Source organism: Schistocerca cancellata, chromosome 8 (genome assembly GCF_023864275.1).
Source record: "Schistocerca cancellata isolate TAMUIC-IGC-003103 chromosome 8, iqSchCanc2.1, whole genome shotgun sequence".
Lineage (NCBI taxonomy): Eukaryota > Metazoa > Arthropoda > Insecta > Orthoptera > Acrididae > Schistocerca > Schistocerca cancellata.
In genome coordinates, this window is record NC_064633.1 from 71,827,431 (window position 1) to 71,853,440 (window position 26,010).

The window sequence follows — 26,010 nt, forward strand, 5'->3', positions numbered from 1 at the left end:
GGAGAAAGAATTCTCATTCGTAGTTAAGACAAACCTGTTCTGCAAGTGAGTATCCAGATGGCACACATAGTGAAGAAGCTGTTAAAGTCATTTAGGCTATGCTGTGGTGCACAGCAAGTTCAGCATTTAGATGGTCAACATTGTGATTAGCCACAGTTCAGCAGTGACAAATCATGAGAGTAGACAGCCAGTTACAAGTCATGAGCATAGAGAATGCTGCACAGTGATTGCACCATAACTGATTTATAACATGATTCCTTTTACACATGGTCCTGCCTTTTATAGGATAGTAACTACCTCAGAAATGGACTGTAGTATGAGGGAGTGGGAAGGTATATGGGAACTGTCTCCTACCTGGGACATCTACAAGGGAATGACCCATGGATTGCAAGATTGGGAGCAGGATTGTAATAGGAATGGACAAGGATGTTCTGCAGTTTCAATAGGGGTGAGAAGACTACTTTGAGCACTGTGGGTAGGATTTTGGTTAGGATATTCCTCATCTCAGGTCATGACGAAAGGAAACTGAAGTCCTACTGGAAGACATGGTTGAGCTTTCCAAGGCCAGGGTGATACTGGGTGATCAGAGGAATTCCGGTTGGTGGCTGGTTAACAGGTTTACTGGTGTCAGAGGAGCATATAGCACTGAATATCTGTTTGTGGATGAGATGGATAGTATATTATCTGTCAGTAACTATGAGGTGCATTCAAGTTCTAAGGCCTCCGATTTTTTTTCTAATTAACTACTCACCCGAAATCGATGAAACTGGCGTTACATCTCGACGTAATCGCCCTGCAGACGTACACATTTTTCACAACGCTGACGCCATGATTCCGTGGCAGAGGCAAAGGCTTCTTTAGGAGTATGTTTTGACCACTGGAAAATCGCTGAGGCAATAGCAGCACGGCCGGTGAATGTGCGGCCACGGAGAGTGTCTTTCATTCTTGGAAAAAGCCAAAGGTCACTAGGAGCCAGGTCAGGTGAGTAGGGAGCATGAGGAATCACTTCAAAGTTGTTATCATGAAGAAACTATTGCATAATGTTAGCTTGATGTGCGGGTGCATTGTCTTGGTGAAACAGCACACGCGCAGCCCTTCCCGGACGTTTTTGTTGCAGTGCAGGAAGGAATTTGTTCTTCAAAACATTTTCGTAGGATGCACCTGTTACCGTAGTGCCCTTTGGAATGCAATGGGTAAGGATTACGCCCTCGCTGTCCCGGAACATGGACACCATCATTTTTTCAGCACTGGCGGTTACCTGAAATTTTTTTGGTGGCGGTGAATCTGTGTGCTTCCATTGAGCTGACTGGCGCTTTGTTTCTGGATTGAAAAATGGCATCCACGTCTCATCCATTGTCACAACTGACAAAAAGAAAGTCCCATTCATGCTGTCGTTGTGCGTCAACATTGCTTGGCAACATGCCAAATGGGCAGCCATGTGGTCATCCATCAGCATTCGTGGCACCCACCTGGATGACACTTTTCGCATTTTCAGGTCATCATGCAGGATTGTGTGCACAGAACCCACAGAAATGCCAACTCTGGAGGCGATCTGTTCAACAGTCATTCGGCGATCCCCCAAAACAATTCTCTCCACTTTCTCGATTATGTCGTCAGACCGGCTTGTGCGAGCCCGAGGTTGTTTCGGTTTGTTGTCACACGATGTTCTGCCTTCATTAAACTGTCGCACCCACGAACGCACTTTCGACACATCCATAACTCCATCACCACATGTCTCCTTCAACTGTCGATGAATTTCAATTGGTTTCACACCACGCAAATTCAGAAAACGAATGACTGCACGCTGTTCAAGTAGGGAAAAATGTCGCAATTTTAAGTATTTAAAACAGTTCTCATTCTCACTGCTGGCAGTAAAATTCCATCTGCCGTACAGTGCTGCCACCTCTGGGACGTATTGACAATGAACGCGGCCTCATTTTAAAACAATGCACATGTTTCTATCTCTTTCCAGTCCGGAGAAAAAAAATCAGAGGCCTTAGAACTTGAATGCACCTCGTACTGTGGCAACATTATTGGCATATTTACAAAACTTATGATTTCCACAGCAGATGTGGAATTCATGGATGGCAATACTGTAAGGAAGACTTTTGACAATGAACAGGTGACTGCTGTCATAGTGGAGGTACTGCTGGTGGTTGATGTACTCGAAGTGAACAGATGTATTTATGGAAGCATTTCAGAGATGGAGATTAAAATGGTGGCTCACTGAGTTGAGAAGGATCAGGTGAACTGGATTTGTAAGTAGGTGTTGAAGTTATGGAATTAAGAGGAAAGGTTGTCTCTGCTATGTGTCCAGATCATGAAAAAGTCATCAATGAATCTGGTCCAGACAAGGGGTTTTAAGCGTTGATTGGATATGAAAAATTACTTCAAATGGCTCATAAAAAAGTATTCATGGCAGTACCATGGGTATGTTTATATATTGTGGGTTGGAATGTGGTTGGCCAGGGCCATTAGGAATGAGGTAGTGGGTCTGGTAATAGGGAGACACTGGGAAACATTGTATTCCACGGCCACAGGGCCATAAGCTTGGGGGATGTTGGTGTACAAAGACTTTACATTCACAGTGACCAACAAGGGTTCTGATTCTAACAGGACAGGAACTGTGGAAAAGTGGTGAAAGGAAGAGCATTATCTTGCATACAGGAGAAGAGGTTATGGACAATAGCTTGGAAATGCTAGCCAACAAAGGCAGAGGTCCATTCTGTGAGGCAACTGCCAACAGCCACAATGGAACAAACAATAGGGTTTTTTGAGTATGTATAAGTTAGGAGTGGTGGAGGAGGGGGGTGGGGAGATGGCAAGGTTGCTGATGTGAGGAGGGGAGGGATTCAGACATCAGGGTTTCAAATGGGCCTAGAAAGTACTGAGACCTCTGCAGGGGACAGAGTTTTGGCAAAAAGATTCGCAACAGTGTTACAGGATGAGTCTTAAGGAGCAATGTGATTCATGGAGAGAGGAGAAACCTTTTGGGGATATGGAAGACAGAGTAAGCCAGCAAGACATGGTTGAGGAGTTGTGAGGGGTTGATACGAGGGTTGGATCAGACTTACAGGCTCTTTATTGTCTAGAGGTAGTCCATTGCAGACATGAGATAGGAGTAGCTGGACAGCTTTCTCAGATGGTGCTGGGAACTTTGTTCCAACTGTTGGAAGGCAAGAGTTTCTATTGCTGTGACAATGTTCATAAAGTTTTGGTCACAGAGTAAAAGGATTTTGCAAAAGAAGCAGGGCTGTCAATTATGGTCTGAACTTGGATTGCATAATTATGAAGGACCATATTGGTTATGTTGAGGGACTGGTGGAAATTGAAGTGAAGGCCCTTGCAGTAGGCTGACGGACAACCTGGGATGCCAGTTTTAGTGGTAAGCCCATTAGGTGGGATACCATGTGTCAGACAAGATTTCAGAAAAATGATATTTAATTGGAGGTTGCTGGGGCAGAAGAGAATTTTTCAGAAATGCTGTAGGTAGAACACAAAGGTAATGATGGTTGGATGATTGGGAGACAACAGGAGTGACTGGCTAAAATCCAGTCCCAAATACTATTCCTTAAATGCTGCCTAAACTATGGAATTCACCTAACTGCCTAATTAAAAAAAAAATCCTTTTTTCTTGTTCCCACTCCTCCTTTCACAACGACCTTCACATTTTCAAATTCTGCAAGTTCCTAACCATCACAAATCTGGTACTGCAAAAACACATCTCCAGGGCACAAGCAAACCCAGAACCACCTCTCCTGCCTCTGCACGGTACTGCTACTGTGCAATCCCTGCTTCATACATCACATTTCTGAAATTGAATCCCTTGCTCTCCAGCACCTGGATGAATATTCCGAACACCACCTCCATAGCAATTAATCCCACCTGGTGACATTCTACTGCCACCTCACAGCGGCCCTGTCCAACCTGTATTTTACCCACAGTATTCCTTCTTGACTATACCTCGCAGCACCTAAACCCTGCCTAGCCGACCTTTCCCAAAAATCTCTATCAAAACTCCACCAAATTCAGAGCTGAAAAATGTCTGTAACACATTTGTCAACCTTTCCACCAAAATCCTCAGTTACACAGATGTTTCAGCACTATCTGAAAGTCTCACCTTTAGCCTACACCCAAATTTCACCATGCTGGATTTTCCAAAGACCTATTCTCCTTCTCCCACTTCTTGGAATTAAAAATACTTCTTTGCCACCAATCCCTCCAACCAAAACCAACCTAATTCCAATACTGAACCCTGCCTCCTCCAATTCATACCACCATCCAACCATGATTCTCCTCCCCTTCCAGGTGACCATCCATTGGCCACCTTCCAGGAATTCTTTACCTCCAACATAGCCTCACTATCCTTCCCCAGGTCCCCTCCTCAGAACACCAACCTTTCAGCAAAGCAAGAATAGCCTCAAAACAATTCCTATTCTAATCATCCTACATGTAGACAAAGGTTCCACCACTGTTGTTAAGAATCGCAGTGACTATGTGGCAAAAAGCCTTCGGCAGTTATTGGGCTCTGACAGAGTGATGCCATCCCAGAAGTCCAACACAACCTCCAATCCCTGCTTAAAGACTTAAGCTCTTCCCAGAAACTTTCCTCTGAATGCATTTCTCTCCTCACCCCTATGACACCCTGCACATCCATCTTCTACATGCTCCTCAAAATCCACAAACCCAACAATCCTGGATGTCTCTTTGTAGCTGGTTATTGTGCCCCCACTGAAAGAATTTTGGTCCTCATTGACCATCACCTCCAAGCAATCACCAGTAATCTGGTCTCTCATGACAAATGCACCAACCACTTCCTTCACTGACCATCCACTAATCCCACCCCTTTACCTCCTGGATACCTAACCATCGCAGTTGATGCCCTCTCCCTATATACTAACATGCCCCATCACCATAGTCTTACCACTATCAAACACTGCCCTTCCCAATGTTTTTCAGACTCCATACCCACTGCTTCATTCCTCATACTCCTTACTAACTGTATCCTGATCCACAACTGCTTCTGTTTTGAAGGGAAAGTATACAAACAAATCCACAGTACAGCCACGGGCATTCGCATGGCACCCTTCTATGCCAAACTGCTTATGGTCCATCTAGAGGAGATCTTCCATGCCTCCCAAAACACCAAACACTTAGTCTGTTTCAAATTTCATTGATGATATCTTAAGGATCTGTACTTAGGGCCAAGACAATCTATCTTCATTCCTTCACAACCTTAACACCTCTCCCATCTGCTTCACCTGATCCTCCTCAAAACGGCATGCCACCTTCCTAGACATTGACATCCTCCTCTCTAATGGCTCTATCTGCAACCCTGCCCACATTAAATCCACCAACCACCAACAGTACCTGCATTTCAATAGCTGTCATCCCTATCACACCAAAAAGTCCCTCCCATACAGCATGGCCACCTGAGGACAGCATAACTGTAGTGACAGGAACTGTCTTGCCCAGTATGCTGAGGGTCTCACCAAGGCCTTCACAGACATGCAGTATCCCTCAGACCCAGTCTGCAAACAGATCTACAGTGCCATTTCCCCTCTCACCCCCAAGAACCAGCCTCTTCATCTCCCAGTAGCATCACCGACTGGAACAACTGAACCGTATGCTTCGATAGGGCTTTGATTATCTATCTCCACACCTTGAAATAAGGGACATTCCATTCTCATCTCCCACCCTCTTTGTATGCTGCCCTCTGCTAATGTACCTACCTATCTTTTCCCAGTCCTCTCCTTTTTTGCTCTGTTTTCCCCATCTTGCCCCACAAGCTCCTGACACTGCGCATGTTGGCACTCAAGTCCCTACACACTCCACCAGACAGTGCTCCACCCCCCTCCCACCATCTGTACATTACTATCTCCACCCCTTTCCCAGCCTCCTACAGATTGCTGCTTCCATCCTGCATGTGAAGTGTGCTAGCTTGTGTGAATGAATGGCTTGCATTTTTATTTTTCTGGTGAAGACTGTGGCAAAAACTTTGTGTAAGTGTCTTTTAATTGTGCCTGTCTGCAGCTTAATATGCCATCTTTATCATAAGCAGCACTCTAACTTTTCCTACATTGTTGGAATGACTGAAACAAAGTTAAAAATAAGAGGTGAAAAAATATTGAAGTATAACAGAAATAAATGGTAGATACTATAAAGGAAGTTAGAAGGAAGGTCATAACATGTTTTCACAGAAAAAACAAGTAGAAATGGGCTCATAAATAAATATCTCAATAATAATAATAATAATAATTTTATGTGGCTCTGTGGGCTGGTGCAAGTCTTTCAGTAAACTGACATATGCAACAGAAAGCAAAAACATGGAATCATACAATATGATTCTACTGCCCAGTTCAACAAAGACCAAAAAGATGCTGACTGGGGGAAAAATTGTGTAGTCACAAATTTTGTACACTGGTAGAGGGGAGTATAATGAACAACACACTAAAAATCCTGACTGAAAGGATTTGTGCATTGGGGAGTGAAATTTTCATGCTTTTCTTGAATAACTCAAAAACTGCAGCTTATAGTGAAAATGTTTCCAGCACAAAATTAAACTACAGTAAATTATCTACAAAAGAGGTCCTATTCATTTTATCTCTAGGAGCAATAGTTTCCATGTTGGTGGGGATGGAAAAAATCACAGATAATTAAAAATATTGTTTAAATAGCATAAAATTAATATCTGTCTTCAAGCAAAGTGTGTTGAAAACAAATTATCAAATGTGTGTACCACACCTAAGGTAACATTACACAGGTCACTGACATCATCACACTTACAATCGAAGTACGATGAAAGGTAGATCATAGAATTTCCCACTAACATTACACAGGTCACTGACATCATCACACTTACAACTTAAACTCTTTACAGCAAAGGAGTTTTACATAAAAGATTACTTAAGGGTTCATTGTCGCCAGTCAGCTTTAACAAATAGCAGTTTTTATGATTTTTTTAAACTGATGAAGCAATCAGTATGAATTGTTTTTCACATTATTTATTGATTCCTGGACAGCATTTTCTGATTTTTTTTAAAGAAATTCAGTCATCACTAAGTGATCCACTGTGCCTGCAACTCTGTGCTTGAGATACGGTGTATCTCTAATTTTTTATTTTAATTTATTCATTAGTTATTTCCAAATCAGTGACCTGAAACATATGACAAAATTACATCTTTTCTTGAAATGTCCACCATTTTATTATTTTTTCAAGTTTAGAAAAACTGTGCTATTAGTTTGTGCATAATATCCTACAGATTAAACTTTTTTTTTGTTTTTTATTTCAGATAAGATTTGCAGATTACAGGACTTTCATCATGGACACACCTCATTTTGGGCAAAGCAACTTTTAACTCATCTGATTGGGGGCTTAATGATGACTGAATTTCTTTAAAACATCAAAAATGTCCAAGAATCAGTAAATATGTGCAAATTGATTTATGTTGATTGCTTCATTAAATTTTACCAAAAAATTGTAAAAATTGCTTATTTTACATGCTGACTGAGAAGAGTGGACCATTAAAAACTGGAACTAAGTACCAATTCAATAAACTGAAAATAATTCCACTATATAAATACAAACTCAGTGAAGTTATTTTGTCTACTCACATCAGACAATTGAATAGGAAATGCTGTAGAGATATAAGTTGTCTGTAAGCTGAAAAGTGAGCAGCACTTGTAGTGAGGGAAGTTGCCTTTCCTGGAAGAACACTACAGATAATGTACAGGATGACTAAGAATCAATTTCCCTTCTAACAGTGTTGAATAGTCTGCGGAGATTTAAGTACATCCCCCACCCCTCCCTCCCCGCGGTATGTCTGCACATGTCATAAGGTGCACTGTTGAGGGTTAGTATAACTTTGTGAAACACAATGCAGTTGCTACTTGTGATGTAGCGGAGTAGATAGAGAAGGAAATCATATGCTCAATTTTCAGTTTGCAGACCTATGGAGAAGGACAGTGCATGAACATAATCCAGAACCCTATCTTCCCTCAGTTTCCTGACCTCCAACCCCACCTTTCCACTCTGTTACACCCACGGAACACAATTTATAACTTAATATGGTTCTACTGCACTTAGATTTGGTACACACATGCAATATTTGTTCTTAAGCCACTGCATTTAAAGATAAACATTAATTTTATACTTATAAAGCAATATAAAAATACTGCTTTTTCCACCCCCTGCAACATGCAAGCTTTTTTTTTAAAAAAAAGAAAAAAAAAAAAAAAAAACAGTACCTTTAAATGACCCCTCCCCTAACACAAACACTCCATCAGTAAGGATTTTAGTATCTTGTTCATGGCACTCTCTCCTATCACTATACAAAAGTATTTACTACATGAATTCTTCCCCTAATTTTCCTTCGTTGACTGGATTGAAAAATTAACACTTGAAATGGCTTACAGTTAAGTTTTGCAGCAAATTAGCATAGCATAGAGTATGTTAAAGTATTATAGAATGGAAAGTGCACTGGACATCATGAAACTGGGAACCTGTGGTTGTTGTTGTTGTGGTCTTCAGTCCTGAGACTGGGTTGATGCAGCTCTCCATGCTACTCTATCCTGTGCAAGCTTCTTCATCTCCCAGTACCTACTGCAACCTACATGCTTCTGAATCTGCTTGGTGTATTCATCTCTTGGTCTCCCTCTACGATTTTTACCCTCCACGCTGCCCTCCAATGCTAAATTGATGATCCCTTGATGCCTCAGAACATGTCCTACCAACCGATCCCTTCTTCTAGTCAAGTTGTGCCACAAACTCCTCTTCTCCTCAATCCTATTCAGTGCCTCCTCATTAGTTATGTGATCTACCCATCTAATCTTCAGCATTCTTCTGTAGCACCACATTTCGAAAGCTTCTATTCTCCTCTTGTCTAAACTATTTAACGTCTATGTTTCACTTCCATACATGGCTACACTTCATACAAATACTTTCAGAAACGACTTCCTGACATTTAAATCTATAGTCGATGTTAAAAAATTTCTCTTCTTCAGAAACGCTTTCCTTGCCATTGCCAGTCTACATTTTATATCCTCCCTACTTCGACCATCATCAGTTATTTTGCTCCCCAAATAGCAAACCTCCTTTACTACTTTATGTGTCTCATTTCCTAATCTAATTCCCTCAGAATCACCCTACCTAATTCTGCTACATACCTTATATCCTCCTTTCAAGACACTGTCCATTCCAACTGCTCTTCCAAGTCCTTCGCCGTCTCTGACAGAATCTCAATGTCATTGGCGAACCTCAAAGTTGTTATTTCTTCTCCATGGATTTTAATATCTACCCCAAATTTTTCTTTTGTTTCCTTAACTGCTTGCTCGATATACAGATTGAATAACATCGGGGAGAGGCTACAACCCTGTCTCACTCCCTTCCCAACCACTGCTTCCCTTTCATGCCCCTCAACTCTTATAACTGCCATTTGGTTTCTATACAAATTGTAAATAGCCTTTTGCTCCCTATATTTTACCCCTGCTACCTTCAGAATTTGAAAGAGAGTATTCTAGTCAACATTGTCAAAAGCTTTCTCTAAGTCAACAAATGCCAGAAACGTAGGTTTGCCTTTCCTTAATCTAGCTTCTAAGATAAGTCATAGGGTAAGTATTGCCTCACGTGTTCCAATATTTCTACGGAATCCAAACTGGTCCTCCCCTAGGTCGGCTTCTACTAGTTTTTCCATTCGTCTGTAAAGAATTCGCGTTAGTATTTTGCAGCCGTGACATTAAACTGATAGTTCGGTGATTTTCACATCTGTCAACACCTGCTTTCTTTGGGATTGGAATTATTATATTCTTCTTGAAGTCTGAGGGTATTTTGCCTGTCTTACACATCTTGGTCACCAGATGGTAGAGTTATGTCAGGAGTGGCTCTCCCAAGGCCGTCAGTAGTTCTAATGGAATGTTGTCTACTCCAGGGGCCTTATTTCAACTCAGGTCTATGAGTGCTTTGTCAAACTCTTCACACAGTATCATATCTCCCATTTCATCTTCATCTACATCCTCTTCCATTTCCATAATATTGTCCTCAACTACATTGCCCTTGTATAGATCCTCTATATACTCCTTCCACCTTTCTGCTTTCCCTTCTTTGCTGAGAACTGGGTTTCTATCTAAGCTCTTAATATTCATACAAGTGGTTCTCTTTTCTCCAAATGTCTCTTTAATTTTCCTGTAGGCAGTATCTATCTTACCCCTAGTGAGATAAGCCTCTACATCCTTACATTTGTCCTCTAGCCATCTCTGCTTAGCCATTTTGCACTTCCTGTCGATCTCATTCTTGAGACGTTTGTATTCCTGTTTTGCCTGCTTCATTTACTGCATTTTTATATTTTCTCCTTTCATCAATTAAATTCAATATTTCTTCTGTTACCCAAGGATTTCTACTAGCCCTTGTCTTTTTACCTACTTGATCCTCTGCTGCCTTCACTACTTCATCCCTCAAAGCTACCCATTCTTCTTCTAGTGTATTTCTTTCCCCCATTCCTGCCATTTGTTACCTTATGCTCTTCCTGAAACTCTGTACAACCTCTGGTTTAGTCAGTTTATCCAGGTCCCATCTCCTTAAATTCCCACCTTTTTGCAGTTTCTTCAGTTTTAATCTACAGCCCATAACCAAAAGATTGTGGTCAGAGTCCACACCTGCCCCTGGAAATGTCTTACAATTTAAAACCTGGTTCCTAAATCTCTGTCTTACCATTATATAATCTATCTGAAATCTGTCAGTATCTCCAGGATTCTTCCATGTACACAACCTTCTTTTATGATTCTTGAACCAAGTGTTAGCTATGATTAAGTTGTGCTCTGTGCAAAATTCTACCAGGCGGCTTCCTCTTTCATTTCTTAGCCCCAATCCATATTAACCTACTATGTTTCCTTCTCTCCCTTTTCCTACTACCGAATTCCAGGCACCCATGACTATTAAATTTTCACCTCTCTTCACTATCTGAATAATTTCTTTTATTTCGTCATACATTTCTTCAATTTGTTCATCATCTGCAGAGATAGTTGGCATATAAACCCGTACTACTGTAGTAGGCGTGGGCTTCATGTCTATCTTGGCCACAATAATGCGTTCACCATGCTGTTTGTAGTAGCTTACCTGCATTCCTATTACCCGCCGCATTCCTATTAAACCTACTCCTGCATTACCACTATTTGACTTTGTATTTATAACCCTGTATTCGTCTGACCAAAAGTCTTGTTCCTCCTGCCACCCAACTTCACTAATTCCCACTATATCTAACTTTAACCTATCCATTTACCTGTGGTATGGCACTTATTAATGTAGCTGGACCTTTCTGAGGCCAGGGTGATACTGGCTGGTCAGAGGAGTGCTAGTCAGTGGCTGGATAACAGATTTACTGGTGTCAGAGAAGGAGATGGCACAGAAGATTTGTAATCATCCTCTCCTCCCACCCAATCATCCCCTGGTAATCGTTGAAGGATTCCTCACTTCAAACTTAGCCTCACCTTTCTATCTTAAATCCTTCTCTAGTGTATCTAACATCACTCTTATAGAATACACAGCTGTCATCATCTCATAAATTCAGACTCTAACATACTTCCCATGGACAAAGTCTATACCACTGTGGTCCTGAGTCTTAGTAACTATGTGACTCAATGTCTTCGTCAACTTTCTGACACCTCTGCATACAACTTTATGACCATGATACCATTGACAAGTGCAACATGACCTCCTGCAGCTCCTTTTCCATCCCAAAACCTGAAACCTGAATCCATCTCCCTTCTCACACCAGCAACCCCCCACACTCACACCTTTTACCCACTCCCCTAAATCCACAAACCCAAACTCCATGGGTCTCCAAATTGACTGCCCAATTGTTGATGGGTACAATGCTCTGTCAGAATGAACCTCTGCCTATTTTGATCAACACCTCTAAACTGTTGTCCATATACTGCCATCCTACATCCAATCCATTGCCCAGTTCCTTAACCGTCTTCCCACAGTTCCCACCTTGTCACCACTAGACTCCTTACTATGGATGCAATGTGCTCACAGAATAACATCCCCCATACCCATGCCATTCAGTCATGGAATGCTACCTTTCCCAGAATCCTCCTGATATCAAACCTACCTCCTCTTTTCTGACCCTTCTGGTCAACCACATCCTGACTGACAATTATTTCATTTCTGTAGGCCTAATCTATGAAGAAACCCATGGCATTGCTGTGGATACCGACATGTCACCTTTGTGTGCCCAATTATGGAGAAAATATTCCTTTTGATCAATTCCAAAAACCCCTTTTCCGGTTAAGATTCAATGATGACATTTTTCATGATCTGAATTCATGACAGAGACAACCTTTGCTCTTCCCTCCAGAACCTCAGCACCTGCTCACATATGAAGTGCACCAACCACCAATAATACCTCCTCTTTGACAGCTGGCACCCAATCCATGTGAAAAAGTCTTTTCCTTATAGCCTCCCCATCTGTGGATGTCGCATCTGTAGTGGAAAGCTGGAGCTCTCAATGTATACTAATAATCTCACTCACCAGCATCTTTACCAACAGACAATCTTCTGTCCAGCTCATACACAAACAAGTCTTCAATGCCATCTGCTCATCTGAGAACAGGAAACCTCCTAACCATCCACTGACCGGCATTCCTCTGATCACCCAGTATCACTTTGGTCTGGAAAAGTTCAACCACATCCTCCAAACGGCTTCAATTACCTCTTGTCATGCCCTGAGATGTGGAATATCCTACCAAAAATCCCACCCACTATCCCCAAAGTAGTTTTCAGTTGCACACCCAACCTACAGAATATCTTCTCCATTCCTAATATAATACTAGTCTCAATACTGAACATGATAGGTCATTTCCATACACCCACCAGCCACGTTTTATCACAGGCCAATACAAGGCAGGGCTACATATGGAAGCAGTCATGTTATATATCAGCTGTGCTGCAATTACTGTATGGCACTTTATGTGGGCACGACAAGTAACAAGCTACCTACTCACATGAATGGCTATCATTAAACTGTGGCCATCTGCAAATTTAATCATCTAGTTGCTGAACGTGCTGCACACCAAAATGTAAATGACTTCAACAGCTATTTCACTGCATGGGTCACTTGGATACTCCCAACCAGAACTAGTTTCTCTGAACTACAAAGATGGGAACTGTCTCTCACAATCCTCCTGGCCTAAATCTTTGCTAACTTGTTCCTACTCCCTCATCTTATGTTTTCATTTCCTTCTTCTTTCCACAACACTCCTTCTCCACCCAGATCACACACTGCCTTCTTCAATCCCCCCCCCCCCCCCCCACTCCCTCATCCAATGTAAGCATTTCCTCTCTCCCCCTTTCCCCTCTCTCTCCTCCTCCTCTCCATTCTCTCTCTTCATCCTCACCTCTCCCCCACCCCTCCATTTCCCTCTCTCCCACCTCCTACATCTTTTCTAGGTCCAGCCTCTGTACTCTCTTTGTCTTGATGTGCAACCGCAAAGTCATCTGTCCAAAAACCTGTCTCTTTCCCACTACCTCCTCCTGGTGTCCTTCCCTACTCCCTACCCACATTAGCTCAGGCAACTGCTTTCAATAACTGAATATCAATAATCAGTCTTACAATCCTCACAGGAGCATGTATTTGGGTGTCTGTACAATTGTGTGTGTGAACATGTGTACTTTTGTTAGAAAAAGAGACAGTGCTCGAAAGCAAGTATGAATGCTGTTTTCTGTTATGTGCGTCTCTGCTGCATGCATCAATCTGCTACAGCTGAATGGCCTTATTTTATGTACTGCTCCATCCAAGCATTTCCATTACCATTATGAAATAAAAATGTTATTTACTTCATTCTTCCATTGTAAATAATCCAATGAATCTTTTTATCATATCAGATAATATAAAAGTCTGATGCTAAAAATAGTTTTTATTGTTCATAGCAAAGGTATGAAATCAGGCTTACTTTAACATTATCAAATTGCAAGACTTGAAAGACATCACCAAAATAATAACAATAACTCCTTCTAATTTCCCTTCTACATCAATTATATACAAATAGCATGAGAAATGAGGCTATCATTTCTGAAAATTTTGCTATTTTTGTTTGACACACAAATTACCCATTGCATAAAATCAACTGAAAACTTCACACTTCTTAGTTTGATAAAAATTCATAAAGTGCACTTCCAGACAAATAATGATTGGCCAAAAGTATCAGGGAAAAAAGTGTGATAAACCATTACTTGCTGAAATATATCACACAACAATTTATCTGTAAATTGTTAATTAGATAGTTAGAAAACTAAATTTTGTATATCTTACAACTAAGAGTATATTCTGCTATACTGAAATAGCCACAAAGCTGCTTCACTATTTAGTGAATTTTAATCACTTTATAATAATTAATGCTGGTATTATAACATTTTTTTCTTTCTTTTTTTTTTTTTACGTTACCTCAATAATAGTCTGTCCAAGAAAATCATCAGACTCTCGTGTAAGTTTCTGCCTCAGTTTGGATTTGAGATCATTATCTTCATCCCACACTCGGACTTTGATACGATCTGATGAGTTGTGACATTCACTGTAATAAGTAATTTGAATGTTTCTCTCCTTGTTGATGTTATACAACTGATATGATAAACATTTATTTGGAACTACATTAACACATTTCTGGCTATGTATTCATTTGTTGGAGCAATTTAAATATTTTTTACTAACTAATATTCAATACTATAAACTTATACACTTCAATCAGAGATATAAATAGTTGTTATCTGACATTGATCAATATAAACCAAATAAAACAGAAAGAGAAAAACATATAAAGCATTAATAAACAAATGAAAGAAGGTATGAGGAGACAAATAGAAAATGCAGAGCAAAAAAGTGCTATTTAAATGGATATGCCTTATTCACTCCTGTTTTATTGTGGAAAATACACGTTAGTTCTAAGCTTTACACGCGAGTATTCTTAGTGATCATAAAAGATCTCATTGGTATTTAATATATTTTACAAAATATCTTTATTTAATGTTATGTAATTACTCAGTATTCTGAATCATGAAGTGATATAAGGAAGTGCCCTACACAGATTTCTGGTAGTCAGGAGCCAGAGGTTTATTTTCCATTCCACACTATCTAGGTTTATCTTTAATTTATTTTATTTATGATTGATATTATATTACAAGAGATAACATTTATTACAAAATTCACTGTAGTTAACAACAGTAATAGTCTGAATACCGAGGAAGAAAATAAACTACTGCTGAAAAGAAAAATGAATTCCCATCATATGACACCCAGCAAAACATGTTATGCACAAGAGAGAGGAGAAAGCACCTGCTTTTTAATGACTGGAACTGCAACTGGAACCATTCCATATCAAAATAAATGGCCAATGATGAGAGATGTCCAACTACTAATTGTTACCATCTGATTCCTTTATACTACCATCAGTACCATGACAAATTCATTAACTAGCACACAGATGATTTTTAGAGATATGGAAACAACTGGCAGTCTCTATTTTTAAGTTCTGCCTTTAAAATACACAAAGGGTAGAGAGTGATACCTCATACAGGTCTTTGTTAAACAACGATTAATCCCAACTTAGTCTCAACAAGACGGGGTCTTAAGATATAATGGACTGAACATAAATTCAGTGATGAAGCATTATGACATACTAAAATAACATAAATGAAAATTGATGCTGTTTTTTATGGGGTCAAACATTCCACACTAAGCTGTTTATGCAAACTGTAAAATATGCAAAGAATGGATTCCAAGCTTGAAATTTACAGTGTGTGATATTGAGATCTCGATATCATTACAATGACAATTTTTCTGCTCATGAGTGTGCATGACAGTGATCACAACTCTTTATGTGCTATCACTGCAATAATGCTTCTTGAGTAAAAGAAGATGTTACTGTCAGTAGGGTTCCCACATTACAAATGGAGGCAGCATTAAAAATAATGGATAAACTTGAAGGCAGCAATACTGCTGGGCTGTTACTGGTTGAATTACCTTATCGTCTGACTCCTGTGATATTGAATGAGCTACCAGTGGATATATGAGTATATGAATGCAGTGATTAGCTGAGTGTTGTGTACACTGTGAATAGGTAACAGAACCTTGCAGTCATGCAACAGAAAGCAAGGATACAGATCTCTATGGCATGAACACAGGACCCTGACAATGTTAGCACAATAACAGACTATAATAACAGGCCTTCACTTAAAACTTCTGGGCTGATAATAACAGGTCTAAGATATTAGTTCAACTTACGATAACCATCATATATGACCATGCAATACATTGGTGGAAAGTAGAGCAGAATATTTCATCAATTCCAAACAACTGTGCTTCAGTTTGTGAAACAGGTCTGATTGCAATGATGTTTGATCACTGGTGAAATAAATGTAGTGGCTTTCAGAGAGGCAAAGACATTTGATCACTGGTGAAATAAACATATGATCTATCAGGATGGGGGTTCTAGCACGAGGTTAGGAATAGATACATTTTCAGTGAGTGGAGTGGGCAGCGTAATTCTCTTTTGGAATGTGTGAGAATGTTTATGGAGAGAATATATTTCGTGCCAAGACTCAGCAAGAGATAATCACAATATCAATCAATGACATCTAACAAAGGAACAACTGAATCATGTTTTCCACCTAAGTTGCATTACATGCCTGCCTGTCCATATGCCACTAATCTTCCAGATCCAACACTCATGTGACACATTGTTGCATAGGTCACATACCTACAGCAGACACAAGTGTAGCACCTCTTCTATGCAACTACCCACCACCATCTACTATTAGAGCATTGCCACACACTCAATATTTCGTCAATGGCAGACACATCAGAATTTGGTTGCGAAAACACACTTGACCTCTTAGCCACAAACAATCCAGAGCTGATAGAGAGCATCATGACTGATACAGGGATTAGTGATCACAAGGTCATTGTAGCTAGGCTCAATACCGTTTCTTCCAAATCCACCAGAAACAAACGCAAAATAATTTTGATGAAGGTTTCTCGGGTCTCCAGCTGGGTGGTAGAGTTTATATCTCACGACGTTTTGGGAAGTGTCATACTACCCATCTTCTGACTTTGCCAGAAGATGGGTAGTATGACACTTCCCAAAACGTCGTGAGATATCAATGCTACCACCCGGCTGGAGACCCGAGAAACCTTCATTAATAGTTTACGCCGGGAAAGCCTACAGTCGCAAAATAATTTTTTTTAAAAAAGCGGATAAAGTGTCACTAGAAGCCTTCCTAAGAGACAATCTCCATTCCTTCCGAACTGACTATGCAAATGTAGACGAGATGTGGCTCAAATTCAAAGATATAATAGCAACAGCAATTGAGAGATTCATACCTCATAAATTGGTAAGAGATGGAACTGATCCCCCATGGTACACAAAACAGGTCCGAACGCTGCTGCAGAGGCAATGGAAAAAGCATGCGAAGTTCAGAAGAACACGAAATCCCAAAGATTGGCTAAAATTTACAGACGCGCGAAATTTGGCACGGACGTCAATGCGAGATGTCTTCAATAGGTTCCACAATGAAACATTGTCTCGAAATTTGGTAGAAAATCCGAAGAAATTCTGGTTGTATGTAAAGTACACAAGCAGCAAGACGCAGTCAATACCTTTGCTGCGCAGTGCCGATGGTACTGTTACCGACGACTGTGCCGCTAAAGCGGAGTTATAGAACGCAGTTTTCCGAAATTCCTTCACCAGGGAAGACGAATGGAATATTCCAGAATTTGGAACACGAGCAGATGCTAGCATGAGTTTCTTAGAAGTAGATACCTTAGGGGTTGCGAAGCAACTCAAATCGCTTGACATGGGCAAGTCTTCAGGTGCAGATTGTATACCGATTAGGTTCCTTTCAGATTACGCTGATACAATAGCTCCCTACTTAGCAATCATATACAACCGCTCGCTCTCCGATAGACTGTACCTACAGATTGGAAAATTGCGCAGGTCGCACCAGTGTTTAAGAAGGGTAGTAGGAGTAATCCATCTAACTACAGACCTATATCATTGACGTCAGTTTGCAGTAGGGTTTTGGAGTATATACTGTATTCAAACATTATGAATCACCTCGAAGGGAACGATCTATTGATACGTAATCAGCATGGTTTCAGAAAACATCATTCTTGTGCAACGCAGCTAGCTCTTTATTTGCACGAAGTAATGGCCACTATCGACAGGGGATCTCAAGTTGATTCTGTATTTCTAGATTTCCGGAAAGCTTTTTACACCATTCCTCACAAGTGACTTCTAATAAAGCTGCGGGCCTATGGGGTATCGTCTCAGTTGTGCAACTGGATTCGTGATTTTCTGTCAGGAAGGTCGCAGTTCATAGTAATAGACGGCAAATCATCGAGTAAAACTGAAGTGATATCAGGTGTTCCATAGGGAAGCGTCCTGGGACCTCTGCTGTTCCTGATCTATACAAATGACCTGGGTGACAATCTGAGCAGTTCTCTTAGGTTGTTCACAGATGATGCTGTAATTTACCGTCTAGTAAGGTCATCTGAAGACCAGTATCAGTTGCAAAGTGATTTAGAAGAGATTGCTGTATGGTGTGGCAGGTGGCAGTTGACGCTAAATAACGAAAAGTGTGAGGTGATCCACATGAGTTCCAAAAGAAATCCATTGGAATTCAATTACTCGATAAATAGCACAATTCTCAAGGCTGTCAATTCAACTAAGTACCTGGGTGTTAAAATTGCGAACAACTTCAGTTGGAAAGACCACATAGATAATATTGTGGGGAAGGGAGCCAAAGGTTGCATTTCATTGGCAGGACACTTAGAAGATGCAACAAGTCCACTAAAGAGACAGCTTACACTACACTAGTTCGTCCTCTGTTAGAATATTTCTGCATGGTGTGGGATCCTTACCAGGTAGGATTGACGGAGGACATCGAAAGGATGCAAAAAAGGACAGCTCGTTTTGTGTTATCACGTAATAGGGGAGAGAGTGTGGCAGATATGATACGCAAGTTGGGATGGAAGTCATTAAAGCAAAGACGTTTTTCTTCGCGGCGAGATCTATTTACAAAATTTCAGCCACCAACTTTCTCTTCCAAATGCGAAAATATTTTGTTGAGCCCAACCTACATAGGTATGAATAATCATCAAAACAAAATAAGAGAAATCAGAGCTCGAACAGAAAGGTTTAGGTGTTCATTTTTCCAGCGCGCTGTTCGGGAGTGGAATGATAGAGAGATAGTATGATTGTGGTGCGATGAACCCTCTGCCAAGCACTTAAATGTGAATTGCAGAGTAGTCATGTAGATGTAGATGGTTGATATAGTGGCTGCTTTATAACATACTCCATTTTGAACTGATTCCCCCACCCCCGTGCTTTCCGCCACATCCCTCTTTCCCCTCCCTCATGTCTGCTGAACTGAACAGGCAGAAACTTTTCCTGAAACATATATCTCATTTCTACAGGAAAATTTAGCATCTATTTTTGGCAACATACACACCTTTTTTTTCTTTTTGTTTGTAAATGATTAGATGTGCTAATATAAAATGTCATGCTATATGAGTGAAGATGGTTGTTGTTATGTTGTTGTGGTCCTCAGTCCAGAGACTGGTTTGATGCAACTCTCCAAGCTACTCTATCCTGTGCAAGCTTCTTCATCTCCCAGTACATATTGCAACCTACATCCTTCTGAATCTGCTTAGTGTATTCATCTCTTGGTCTCCCTCTATAATTATTACCATCCATGCTGCTCTCCAATACTAAATTGGTGATCCCTTGATGCCTCAGAACATGTCCAACCAACCGATCCCTTCTTTTAGTCAAGTTGTTCCACAAATTTCTCTTCTGCCCAATTCTATTCAAAACCTGCTCATCAGTTATGTGGTCTACTCATCTAATCTTCAGCATTCTTCAGTAGCACCACATTTCAAAAGCTTCTATTCTCTTCTTGTCCAAACTATTTATCATCCATGTTCCACTTCCATACATGGCTACACTCCACACAAATACTTTCAGAAACAACATCCTGACATTTAAATCTATACTCAATGTTAACAAATTTCTCTTCTTCAGAAACACTTTCCTTGCCATTGTCAGTCTACATTTTATAACATCTCTACTTCAACTATCATCAGTTATTTTGCTCCTCAAATAGCAAAACTAATTTACTACTTTAAGTGTCTCATTTCCTAATCTAATTCCTTCAGCATCACCCAATTTCATTTGAACACATTCCATTATCATCATTTTGCTTTTGTTGATGTTCATCTTATATCCTCCTTTCAAGACACTATTCATTCCATTCTGCTGTTCTTCCAGGTTCTTTGCTGTCTCTGACAGAATTACAATGTCATCGGCAAAACTCACAGTTTTTATTTCTTCTCCATGGATGTTAGTTCCTACACTGAAATTTTCTTTTGTTTCCTTTATGCTTGCTCAGTATACAGATTGAATAACATCAGGGTAAGCTACAACCCCGTCTCACTCCCTTCCCAGCCACTGCTTCCCTTTCATGCCCCTCAACTTTTATAATTGCCATCTGGTTTCTGTACAAATTGCAAATAGCCTTTCACTCCCTGTATTTTATCCCTGCCACCTTTGTAATTTGAAAGAGAGTATTCCGATCAACATTGTCAAACGCTTTATCTAAGTCTACAAATGCTCGAAAATTTAGGTTTGCCTTTCCTTAATGTATCTTCTAAGATATGGGTCAGTATTACCTCATGTGTTCCAACATTTCTACAGAATCCAAACTGATCTTCCCCAAGGTTGGCTTCTACCAGTTTTTCCATTTGTCTGTAAAGAATGCGTGTTAGTATTTTGCAGCTGTGGCTTATTAAACAGATAGTTCGGTAATTTTCACATCTGTCAACACCTGCTTTCTTTGGGATTGGAATTATTATATTCTTCTTGAAGTCTGAGGGTATTTCGCCTGTCTCATACATCTTGCTCACAAGGTAGCTGAGTTTTGTCAGGGATGGCTATCAGTAGTTCTAATTGAATGTTGTCTACTCCCAGGGCCTTATTTTGACTTAGATCTTTCAGTGTTCTGTCAAACTCTTCACGCAGTATCATATCTCCCATTTCATCTTCATCTACATGCTCTTCCATTTCTATAATATTGTCCTCAAGTGCATTGCCCTTGTTAGACCCTCTATATGCTCATTCCAACTTTCTGCTTTCCTTCTTTGCTTAGAACTGGGTTGCCATCTGAGCTTTTGATATTTATACAAGTGGTTCTCTTTTCTCCAAGATTAGTTCTTGAAAAGTGACTTTAAAAAAGTGCTGACTGGGTACTTTTTTGCAGGACTGTTTGCTTTTTACAAAAATTTCCACACTTTTTTGTTGCAAAAGACCTTTTGTTTCTCCATCTGGCAGTATTTCCATTTTCAAGAATGATTGTTATGTTGAAATGCAGCAGCATTTTCCCGCCAGTGAACTGAATGTGTCACCGAAGTAAGGTGTTTCCAGACATCGCTTGGCTTTTCCTGCCCAATTCAATGATTAAAAAATCTGCAGACTATGAATTTTGAACTTCCATGGGCATTCACAGCTGTGAGATCTATGTTTAACAACACTACAGATTGAACTGACTAGAGTGGCCGGCACTAAAGGTCACAGCCGCTGCCTGCCACCAGCAGAGGCTGCGGGCTGTGATTCGCCTGCCTCTTGACTCTGTTACCATGTAGGTACCGTCAGCAGTGTGGTAGGACAGAGCAGCTGAAAGCTCAGTGTTACCATGTTATATCAAGTATTCATGTCTTATCTCAGTGCCTCACTGTCTTTACAAAGGTGCTTTGGTGTGTGTTCGGTGGTGATCAACATTGGAGGGGCAACGGCCTACTTGTAGTACTCCTTTAGTTGGTGTGCATAAAGGGCAGAAGGACATTCATAAGCAATCGAAATTTATCATATCGAATGTACTCAACTTTTGTACTGATCTGCCTGACAATGAAGAAGCAAAGAATAACTTAAATTTTGTGCAAATTCATAAACTTAGTGCTAAATCATGTGGTGTCTCCAAGTCAACTGTAAGCTGCATTTGCAAATCTGTGTCACTGGCAGAATCTCCGGACATGAATGAGGTTTCGATACTCCAAGAAAGGTATATGAACATGAACAGAAATCAACCGACTTTGATGATTTTAAGAAAGAGCTCATGCATAGAACTGTACTTGGATATTACGACAGAGGAGAGTATCCAACAGCTAAAAAAATACAGGCTGACCTCCATGAAAAAATTAATTACTCAGGCTCAAAGACCTATGTTCTTCATCTTCTCCACTCCCCTGGTTTCCAATTCAAGAAGTGTAATGACAGATGGAAATTCTTAATGGCATGCAGAGACTTTGTGGCAGCAAGAGGAAAGTTTTTGTGTACAATGCACTCCTTGCATGCTGAAGACACCAGGCCTGTAGTGTACCTGGATGAAACTTGTGTTTCACAGAACCATAACAATAAGTATATATGGCGTGACTCCAAAGGAAACGGCAGTTTGAAAGTACCTGCTTGTAGAGGTGGCCAATTAATCATCGCCCTCGCTGGTTCATTAACCATAGGCTTCATACCAGAGGCCAAATTTGTTTTACATGTTGGGAAAAGTTCTTGCCAATCAGATTACCATTCAGAAATGAATGGAGAAGTTTTTAAGAACTAGTTTATGCAACTGCTGTCAGTGCTGGAAGAAGGGTCAATTATCGTGATGGATAACACCAGCTACCACTCCATTCAGACAGAAAAGCTGCCACATTCAAATTGGTGCAAGGCAGATATTATGGAGTGGTTAAAGAGAAAGAATGTTTAATTTTCAGTCGATGAAATGAAGGCAGAACTCCTATCTAAGGAAGAAATTGTTGGTGCCAAAAAGACTTAAGAATCAGCTCAACTGGCAAACGAAATAGGACACCAAGTGGTATGTTGACCACCGTATTACTGCCAGTATAATCCCATTGAACTGATACAGGCCCAAGTAAATCGAGAAGTAATGAAAAGAAACACTACTTTCGAACTTGCTGATGTCAAGAAGCTAACACACAAAGCTCCTGAGAATGTTACTCAGCAGGACTGGGAGAGGTGTGTAAAACACGCAGAAGCATAGCAAGAAACTGATTACTTGAACCAGGGTTTAAGAGGCACCATAGTGGAATCTGCAATGATACACCTTGCTGAAACAAGTGACAGTGAATCTGAAGACATGGAGCCATAAGATTGTTGAGTGTAGGTAAGTGCTGTCTATGTAAAAAGCTGGCTTGATTTAAATGTTTGTCTATTAACTTCAGTTATAGAGGGCATACTGCGAATTTTTTTCCCTTACTGTAGACGACTGATAATTTTATCATAAGTGGTGGCTATTAGTTTACTCGACAGTAACTGTCAATTAAAATAAGACTGTCAATTCTGCATTAATTAACAACAGTTTTCTCTAACAACCTGTATTGAATGTCTTCACATTCGGTAATAATCTTACTACATTCGGTTTACTTGTACATTCGAAATTTAACTCCTTGTTTTCATAGAAGGATTTACTGGCTGTTTCGTAGTAAGGGTAATGTAGTTCATAAAATGCCAAAATGTTGTGGTGCTTCTATATTGACTGTATGTATAAACAGTGCAGTAACATCAGAACAGTCTCAGCACCTATTCTGATTCTCCAAGAAGAGCATAGAAATCTATGATATTTGACGATTTTCACAAAAAGCTAGAACACAGAATTGTATTACTTTAGTATGACAGAGGATAGTATCTGATGGCTAGAGAAATACAGGGTAATGTCCATGATAAAACTGATTATTCTGGCCAGTCACTTCAATGCACCATCTTCTCCTCCCACTTTGTTTTTAATTCAGAAACTGTAAAGATGGACGAAATTTGTAACACAAGACAGGGACACTGCAGTAGTAAGAATGAGGTTTTTGTGTACCAAGCACATATTGTGTGCTGAGAATAATAGGCTTATAGCAAATTTAGATAAAACTTGGGTTTCACAAAACCTTTCAAACAAATATTTTGCTTGACTTGATAGAAAATATTGGCTGCAAAATAACTATAGTTGCTTTTACGTAGTGTATATTGGTATTCTGAGTGATTGATGCAATGACAAAGGCTATGTATTAGCAGCCAGTAAAATATTTTTGGAAAGTAGGCAATATTCTAGGTCATATTAAAATGAGAGGTCCAAACAAAACTCCTGGCGACGGCCTACAACAACTCGCGCGCTGCTGTGCACGGAATATCGAGGAAGTAATTTGCCTCTGTACAAGATATGATACAATAATGATGTTTGAAATGTTACCAAAAATAATTTTGTCGTTTTCTTAACAACATTCTCACAGGAAGTTTCTTTGCAGTCCTACAGAATGAAAAATAATCAGTGACTACATTTTTCGCTATGTAGTAGGCACAGTTTCACACCTCTTATAATATTTTATTTTTTATGTCAGAGTACTTTTATGTTTCTGAAATAAAAGATGCAGCATATGGATCTTTAAACTTTGAGGATGTTCATATTTTTTTTTTCAGTCCAATTACATTAGTGATTTTGTTGATACCACAGGTTGAAGTAAAAAATTATTTTTCTAAAATATTTCTTGTAACATTAGTTTTAATTTCTTTCCTGGCAGATAGTTAGAATTTTCTTTTGGAAATATTCTAGACTAAAAAAAAAGTTGCTCAAAATGAACATCTGAAATTAACACTATAAAAAAAAACTGGCAATGTTGTAATATGGTGAGACGACCTTGAAGCATTATTTTCATGCCGGCCACTATAGCATAGAAGTAGAACCTAGCATACAGTAACGCTATTTTTGCGTTAGAGAAAGGATTTTGGTGCAGTCAAAAAAAGTTACAGATTTCATTTTCCATTCAGCATAGCACAGAAGGCAGGCAGCACAGGTTATAGTGGTTGATGCCGTGATCGTAAGCAAACTAGAATTTTGACTGCCAGAAGGGAAAGGACCAGTGCTGGAAAACAAGTGCCACCTGCCTTTGGTAGGGGTGCAGACTACAGTAAAACTGACACATATTCCATTAACATGGGGATCCCAAAAGCGGATTTCGTAAGCCGATTTCCCAGTAGCCTACCGCTTCTGGGTGGCCATGTAACACACCAAAATTGATTCTGGAAATCCGCTTCTGGTGGCTGGTTTTCCAAATCCGCAGTCAATTTTCACTTGCATGTAAATGCAACTAGTTTTGAAATGTGCTTGGATTAACAGGTTTTGTTTGTTTTTAAAAATTTTTGGCTAATATGGATGGAGTGACTTTATGTGCAGTAAAGGATAAGTAGAAATATGAGACTGAAGCTATTTACACCTCATCTAATTGAAGAGAAATAGCGATTGTGGTGAGTAAATCATAACCAGTATCTATTTTCCAGGTGCCATATTTACTTGGGCCAGTAAATCTGCTTCAGCAACAGCAACAGCAGAAAACGGTTTCCAAAATTCAGTTCTCATATTTCAGAAGATATGTTGCATGTAAACATAGTGACACTGTTACAGGGATCGCTGGTCTTTTTTGGTGTTGTAAAGATGCTGATTAAAATCTGTTATGGACACGGATTAATTGCTTCACTTATTTCCAAATAAGAAAAGAAAACAATGACCAATGCACAACACCAGGCATTCAGGATGGCTACCGCACAATTTTTTGTTGAGGTTAGCAGAGAATTGTTAACAACATAGTTTGAGGGGTATTCAATGTGACCACAGTTCAAAACATGTGATGCCTAATTTTCCACATTAAAAGTGTCTGAATTATACCATCTTCTGATTTTTAGCTAGCAAAAAGTTACACATTTCTGTTTCCCACAACTGAGTAGGTCTACCCATACTTCTATGTTGTATTACGCAGCATGTATCTTAAATAGCCCATTCAACCAACCACAGTTGCCATGGAGCCATTTGGCATGGTGCCATATCATTGAGCGCATTGACAGATTGTTGCGTTTGTACATTTTTTATCTTGCTAACAGTTCCTTGCACACTTTATCTTTCCAAATTGGGGTTCACCA

The 26,010-nt window shown here is 39.9% G+C and overlaps 1 protein-coding gene across 1 annotated transcript in view; it reads right to left on the reverse strand.

Annotated features, from left to right (window-relative positions):
• LOC126095361 (protein unc-13 homolog C) overlaps positions 1-26,010 on the reverse strand; it is a 657,358-nt gene that overhangs the window by 245,581 nt on the left and 385,767 nt on the right. Inside the window, exon 13 of the mRNA XM_049910168.1 lies at positions 14,439-14,565. Within this exon, the coding sequence (XP_049766125.1) occupies positions 14,439-14,565 (127 nt within the window). The remainder of the gene's footprint in view (positions 1-14,438; positions 14,566-26,010) is intronic.